This window comes from Scomber scombrus, chromosome 14, assembly GCF_963691925.1.
Source record: "Scomber scombrus chromosome 14, fScoSco1.1, whole genome shotgun sequence".
Taxonomy (NCBI): Eukaryota; Metazoa; Chordata; class Actinopteri; order Scombriformes; family Scombridae; genus Scomber; species Scomber scombrus.
Window position 1 is genome coordinate 8,199,629 of NC_084983.1, and position 7,852 is coordinate 8,207,480.

The 7,852-nt window shown below is 38.3% G+C and overlaps 1 protein-coding gene across 1 annotated transcript; it reads right to left on the reverse strand.

Annotated features, from left to right (window-relative positions):
• Positions 1-461: 461 nt before the first annotated feature.
• On the reverse strand, positions 462-6,887 carry tmlhe (trimethyllysine hydroxylase, epsilon). Its single transcript, XM_062432780.1, has 7 exons — positions 6,643-6,887; positions 6,378-6,554; positions 2,888-3,167; positions 2,625-2,744; positions 2,140-2,376; positions 1,216-1,354; positions 462-1,038 (listed from the first exon to the last, which is right to left on the reverse strand). Exons 1-7 carry the CDS (start codon positions 6,782-6,784, stop codon positions 907-909), a joined length of 1,227 nt encoding a protein of 408 aa, XP_062288764.1. The 5' UTR covers positions 6,785-6,887; the 3' UTR covers positions 462-906.
• Between the last annotated feature and the right edge of the window lie 965 nt (positions 6,888-7,852).

Genomic DNA, 7,852 nt, shown 5'->3' on the forward strand with positions numbered 1-7,852 from the left:
CACTTAATTTTGGAAATAGTGAATATGTCCGAGTCTGGCCACAGGCTTCAAATTATTGTTTTATGGTGGAAACTATGACTTATGTGAAGGTATAAGTATCACATAATAAGTAAATATTTAAAAAAGTGAAAAGTAATTATTTATTGATTGGATGCAGCTACTGTATATAAATTCTTAGCTCATCTGTTCCTTTACAGATTGGCTGTCAGTATTCTGACAGTGTAAAGTGGATTTTTAAGCCTACAATTAAAAAGATAAATGAAAAAAACAAGTAAATAATAATAAAGCAAACAAGTTCATTTTTACTGATCTCCTCTCTCTCTATCTGTAGATGTGACAGTGATTCTAAAAACTACCACGTCAAAGAATGTTTATAGTTAGACTCAGAGGTACACCTCACTTTACACACATGCTGTTCACACACACCTCACTAGTGTAAAACATAGTAACACTGGTGTCACTTGAACTCTTGGACTTTGGATTCTCACGATGGAGTTTTTTATTGCTCCATAGTGTTCTGCTATGAAGACCTACATGTTCAATATTTAACTCAACATCCATACTGTCTGAAGTTTAATGTGACTTCTTTATGCATTTTGATCAATTCCATTAAATCATTTCATGTGATCATATGATTGTATGAGCTCAATGACAGCAGGCTGTTTGGGAATTTATACATTTAATTGTTTAAAGTGCAATTCAGGAATCCTTCATACTCTGTAATCTTAGATAAAGTGTTAAAATTATAATTTTTTTTACAAAAAATGAAACAAATGAGTGAGGCATAATATGCAGCCAGCAGGAGTGAAACTGGAACTTTCATTGCATCTGAGATTTCAACCAATAATTTAAACCTAAAGTGCTGACTCATAAGGCACACAAGTGAAAGGACCTTCTTGTTCAGGGTTACGCCTGCAGATCGAAGCAGCGTGCGGCGCTGAGGACGTCGTCTCTGGTCAGATAACATCCACAGAGCTGCCTCAAACCGGTGAAAGCTTCCCTCCCATGCATGACACGCCAGTTGTCAATGAAAATCACCTCATGAGGACAAGAGAAGGTAAAATCCTTAGATTACACTGAATAACACTGTGTTTACTTTCTGTTTACTCTTCAGTTATCCTAAAGCTGTTTATTCATTGATTAATTTGGACATTTGGAGAAGAATTAATAATTATTGTTTTCTGGCATTCCCTTTAAAAAGTGTAACCCTCTTACTTTTCCTGGAGTCAGTTTCACCCACAGCTCGTTCTCTGGCAGCCTCAGTTCTGTGGTATACTCTCGATGTGCCACGTACCAGCGCTGAAGAGCATCATGGGGGATTGTGTTGATCACTGATCGGTCATAGTTGTTGTATCTGTTAAAAAAAAAAAAAAAACGTTTATTTCTTTGGAAAAATAAACTAAAATATCAACTAGAAATATTTTACTGTACCCTTAAAAAACAAAACATTAAACATTTACAAAATTCCTTAAACTCTCAGTAAATTCCCTTGTTGACAAGTATGACATGATGAATAACAGTGAAATGTGTACGTAATGATGCACAAGACAGAGTTTCATATCGGATGCAAGCAGGCAACAAGTTTAAAAATCTATTTCTTGGGTTACAATAAAGTATGTAAAATTAGGAAAATATTTGATCACACTTAATAAAATTTTAAGGGAAAACATTATATAAGTTGGATTCAGATCATCAGAACAATGCTTATCTTCAATGTTCCCCTCCTCTCAAAAATTAGTTTTACACTTAGAGGATGTTTTCACTTTCATCTGCTGAAGGTATGCTCTGTTATCTTGTAGTTAAAGACATGTATGAGCATGATTTTGTGACATCACAACTAGTCTAGGGCCGATTCTGGTCCTGAATACATCTCACACAAGTTTGATGTGGAAACTTGAAGCTTCTAGCACAGTTAGAATGAACTTTTTAGTGAAGTAGGACACAAGAAAGTATTTTTATATGTTTTTAAAAATGTCTGGAGGGGATTGTTAAAATTTTTCTATCACCCCTCCACAGCCTGACCTCCACTCAAACTCCTTCTTAGAACATTATTCAACTAGATCAAATAACTTATTCATTCACTATTGCACAGACATGAGTAACAAAAACATCATTCAAAATTTAAAAGCACTGACATACCGGATCATGTAAACTTCATTGTTCCAAGGATAGACGCTAACCAGGGGGCCGACGCCTGTCATGTGGTTTCGGTGGTTGTCTGTGTTTTCGATGTACTCGTGCCTGATGGGCGTGCGGGCAAGCAGCTCAAATTTTTCCGGTGACTGCTGACGTAACTTCTCAGCAGCGTAGAACCCATCCACAAGTAGAGTCCTTCCCCCAGTTCCCTCATGTTTGAGACAGTGGAAAACCTGAATTCTGCATCAAAACAATCAGTATTAAAGCAGCATCAAGAAAAAGATTGAATAAAATAAACATAATAAACTTAAAACTATTGCACAGGTTGCTAGGAACAGTTATAAACAATATTACATTTCTTAGATTTAGGTCAGGGCACATAAAAAATGAAAACTGCTCAATAAAAAGAAAACAATGGAAAATCTGTGGACTATTTCAGTTTAATATTGTCTCTTCAGTTGTATTGAAAGCCCACCTCCAGTACTCACCCACATGGTTCCTGAAAGTATGAGGTGTCAGTGTGACGGTCCAGGGCCAGCTGGCTGTAGGCAGTGTCTCCTCTGGAAAAGTCTGAAGTGAAGCACCACATTCGTCCATATGTAGTCTCTCTTTTGGAAGAGTAACACACAAAAACACAAGTGGATTAGGAATAAGCAGACATGGCTGAACATTTCCTGTATTGCCAGTGAATGCAGAACAGCTGCGTATGTTTATCATTAATAAGACACAGGCCAAAAGAAGCACTTCTCACCTGATAAGACTGACTCTCTGGGTAACCGCCTCTGTGGCCTCAACTGTAGCTGGCACACCATCGACAAAAGCGATCCCGTACAGGAGATAGTTCTGTAGAAACTTCTTTACTTCGTCGTCGCAGCTCATGAACTTGTCCCATTTGGCAGAGGCTATGTTTGCTTTTGTATAGATGTCTGAATTCCAAAGGATGCGCGGCTGTACACTGACCTGCTTCTTTCTTTCATAGCTGTTCTCAGCCAGCCAGCCCAGGCTGTACTTTGATACGTGACCACCAGGCCCTGGGAAGCAAAGAAAAATATTGTTACTTGGTAGAACCTGTGGAAAGTGCATTTAATATTATGGTGGACATGATTTCAACTTGTCTTTATCAATTCTGAATGACAGGTTAAAGCATATTTGGGGGAATCAAGGTTGTGATTAGACTTATATTGTCAAAATGCTAACTTAATTTGTTGTTCAATATTAGCAGTAGCTAATTATTAGCAATAACTAGCATACATCACATTTCCAACAGCTGGATTCAAGTAAACTGGAAACTCAGAGTAACTAAATAACTCCTCTTCTGCAACACATCAGCTTATAAAGAACTGCAGCTCATATATGCTTGATTGCTCGCTATGTACAATATGTATGCATCCATATATGCATGCAACAAATGAGTGGATGGGACTGATTTGTGTGCAACATGAGTATCTTTGAAGGCCCCTGCACCACTGAGATTGAGTGTTTAGCAAACTAAGACAATTGTGGCTAATACAACACCATCTGAATGAGATTTCCCATCTTCCCATCCTGAATCCATGTGATCTCAGGGATGGGGTGAAACAGACCTTCTTTTGGTAACTAAATGTGCTACTTGTGTAAGGCTGCACTTGCAGATTGAAAAGTGTTCATGCATAGAATGTGCACGCTCAGACTCGACTGACCTTGGATATGCACCACTAACAGGGAGAGCCATAATTACCAGTACGCCCACAGCAGCATGTGCATCATCAACTGTCTTGGGGCTGGTGGGTCCTCATTTGTCAGTTTATGTAACACACAGTGTCACTCTAGTGTGTACATAAAAACACTGTGACAGTTCATCCTTTGTTAAAAAAAAAAAAAAAAAAACATTTTAAAAAAGCTGGAGAAGCCTACAGGGAGAAATCAGTATTAAAAGCTTGCAGTGATGGTATCCTCCTGCTCTCTATTTTAATAACTGAATTATCCGGCAGTCTTATAGGTCATGTCAGAGCTGCTCCAAGCTGGAATGAGGGGTCACAGAGATTAAAGGTGCAGGCTGTAGCATTTAGTGGCATCTGGCTGAACGGACTTGGCAGAAATGGAATATAATATTCATAAGCATGTTTTAATGGGTTTATAATCCCATGAAAATAAGAACTGTGTTTTCATTACCTTAGAATGAGCCTTTTATATATCCATAGGGAGCATGTCCTCTTCCACAGAGCCCCCATGTAGCGTCCCCATGTAGCATCCCCATGTAGAACAGTAGCCAATCATTTTTTTCCCCAAGGTTCGCAACCATCCTAGGGACTCCTACTCACTTGGTGGGGTAGGAGGAGGGCTAATCAATTGTTTGCAATCTGCAACCTCACCACTAGATGCCACTAAATCCTGCACCCTGGTCCTTTAAAGCTTGTGGGGTAGCAGGGCAGGGGAAGTTTGACATTGCGTGCTTGCCACTTCCACACCTGGCTATCATGGCTTTCCCCCTCTTTGCCAGCAGGAGCAGGCCGCTAATGGGGACAGAGTAAGGGATGACTCGAGCTAGTCTGGGCTCAGCGCTGGTCGGGTATGGAAAGAGTGTCTTCATCAGTGAGTAATGTGAAAGAAATCAATCATCTGTTTTGCATCCTGTGCAGAACCAGTCCTCCCTGCCTTTTAGCTAAGAAACTTCTTGGGTGGTGTAAGAAGTTTCTAGAGTAAAATGTGCTCACCAGCTGTACTGGACACAATAACACAAGAATGTAAGCTTGAGGCCTTGATGTTTACACGTCTTTTTTATTGTGTCTGAGAACTGGTAGCTTTGATTTCTCCACAGAATACATTAAATAAGCATCTAATATATTTTCTGTCTCTTCTTTTTTTTGGACTGTTACATACGTTGCAATTCCCAACCCCAGGTTACATAATGGCCTTTCATCACGTTTTATGGTATAAAACTGACACAGTCCATGGTGTAATTTCATTACCAGACTACACTCTTCTACACGAGTCAATCTTCCAACAATAAAACATGACAACGGGGAAAGTCCACCTCACCTTCTGTGTGGACAGAACGTCACATGTCATGTGCAATAAAATGTGCTTTAATTATTGGCATTCACAGCTACAGTATATTGCCCTTCGTATGTATTATGTGTAAGTGCTGAACTAGAAATTTTAAAAAATGAGACTTCAAATGAAATGTATCTTGTTACAAGGAGAGATACTTAAAGATAATTCCTGGATGCAGTTTATTGGTTCAATAGAAGTAAATGATTAAATCTGAACTCAGGCTATATGTTATAATGCTGTGTTGTTAACCTTTCTATGGGTTAGTGTTTTTGGGGACACATTATCTCAAACGTTTGCTGAATCAGTATAAATCATCACTTGTGTCAATGGCTGATACAAGGGTTTTAAAAAGACTTAAAAAGAATTTGTTAAAATACATGTTCTAACATACCATTCAGGGTGTAACAAGCTGTGATTTATTTGATTACCTAAATAAGAACATAATGTTCAAATATATTAAATCTGACTCAAATAATGACTTTGGTTGTTAAGTGCAAAAAAATAAATAATGTTTCGCTGGCCTTTCAGGCTGAAACTGTAAGGTTCTTTGTTCCATCCATTCATAACTCTCTTGTGATATAGAGCAGAACAATATATATAACTAACATGCAAGTCAGCAATTTTAGAGGCCAGTTTCTGACTACATTTTGAAACTATGTAGCTCTATTAATTGCTGTTAATTGTTAAAAGTCCTGAGACAAACACTTGTACATGACCAAGTATTGTGCACACAGCAGACTATACACGACTGATTCATTACTGTATGTACAGAGACCCAAAGTACCATCCAGCACTCCTATGATGAGGTGCTACCAGGCTCCAGGTTTTCTGTGTGTATTTGACTTCTAAATACATCTTTATTTAAGAATATGCACCACAAGAGCACAAAGTAGACTCTGACACATGGTCTGTCAACAAGACCACAAGGTTATGCAATAATGCAGAACCAACTTTAATTGATATGTTGATACTTCTGAAACAAACGTGCAATTATTCAAACACCACTTGTCAATGAATCTGGTTATCCAGGGACAGCTGTCAGCTTTGCCCAGTTAGTAATCCAAGCCGTGTCTTATGAGTTTATAACTGAGTCATGTGCAGATGTGTAGACAACTGAATGTACCTTTAACACTGACTGCTGCAGCAACTCATCCTTTTACTTTGCACACATTCACTTTAATAATCCTGCACTTAAAGAGTTGACTTACAGGTTAGCACGAGATGTCCATCCTCCACTGTTGTATTATCAGGGCGAATGTTGAGGTCTATACTTCCAGTGTCCAGGTTTCTCTGGTTAGTCTTGGCGTTGTATGAAGAAGCAGAGCGACAGTGATCCCGAAGCCACACGTAGTTAAAATGCATCGGTGTGTCTCCATAGTTGAGCACTGGTCAATTCATATTCAGAGGAGTGATGTGTTAATTAAGTTAAATAACACTTAAAAGTGGTAATTGGGTTGCAAGATGTCAACTCACCCAGACAGTCCTCCTGTAAGGTGAAAGTGGCTGCAGATCTCCATGTAGTCTGTGCGTTTCTGAAGCCACACAACAGCTGGGCCTGTTTATAAGCAGGTAGCAGATTCCTATATAATGTCCCAAACATCGCAGAAGTAAGCATGATTTTAATCAATGCCCCTTTACTTTCCTGAAGGGTCACTGTGCAGTCGCAGAACTGACCCACCACCACAAATAGCAAAGTAATGTGTGTTTCCCCTCCTTTGACGCTTCACTTTCACACAGTCAAGTGTTTAATGTCATAAAATATGTCAGTCTGAAAAGAAAGTTTGGGATTAATAATTAAACACTGCATAGTTCCGCCTGCGGCTTACTATGAAGATTTACAACATTAACACTCCAGAGCATCAGGTTACTCTTCTTCTTCTTGTTTGGATAAGGCCGACTAGACGCTATAATGGCGTACTGCTGCCCTCTACTGGTCGTCTTCTTAGTTTGCATCCAAACTTTTAATTATTGCCCTCTACTGGATTAAAAATAACAGTCCATTCTCCTACCTAATCTAAATGTCTAATATAATCTAAATTATATATGTAAAATAAAATGAAAATAAACAAATAAATAAAATTATTTACCTTACATTTTCAAATAACTAGTCTCAGAGAGGGCCTGAAAGCTTTTCTTAACAGCCCCTGCACTTCCTCTCCTGTAATTTCAAATATATCCATTAAAAACTAGCTCTGTTCTTTTGGATTGCAGTATCCTCTTTGTTATTAATGCTCCTTTTGACAGTTATTTATATTTCGTTATGTAGATCAAAACTGTACAGATATTCCAACTATTTCTTCATGTTTGTCCAGTCATCCAGGTTGAGTAAAGAACACAAACTAAATAGAATCATTCCAAGAAAAATTTTACATTTGGGTGCCTAACATTCAACGGTCAACATTGTTTTCTATAGCTGAAGACACTAATGCAGTTAGTAACATGAAGTAAAGTAAAATAAATGAATACAATTAAATTGTTAAATTTAATACAGTATAGTCATTTTCTCATGTCCATTCCGATCATTTATCACACTCATGTGAGCTAACACTCAATAAATATTTCATAAATCTTTTGCTTTTAGGAGCATGAATGCTTCCCTCTTCATGGGAATGTGGTAATCAAATTGAAGAGAGAATTGAGTGTTTCCCAGTTAGAGCCAGCTCACTCCTAAGCCCTCAATGCC

Coding starts and splice junctions, on each gene's coding strand:
- tmlhe (XM_062432780.1), bottom strand. CDS start 6,784: ATGCTTACTTCTGCGATGTTTGGGACATTATATAGGAATCTGCTACCT. Junction 2,377..2,624: donor TACTTTCAGGAACCATGTGG/GTGAGTACTGGA, acceptor GTTTTGATGCAG/AATTCAGGTTTTCCACTGTC. Junction 1,039..1,215: donor TGAAACTGACTCCAGGAAAA/GTAAGAGGGTTA, acceptor TGTCCTCATGAG/GTGATTTTCATTGACAACTG.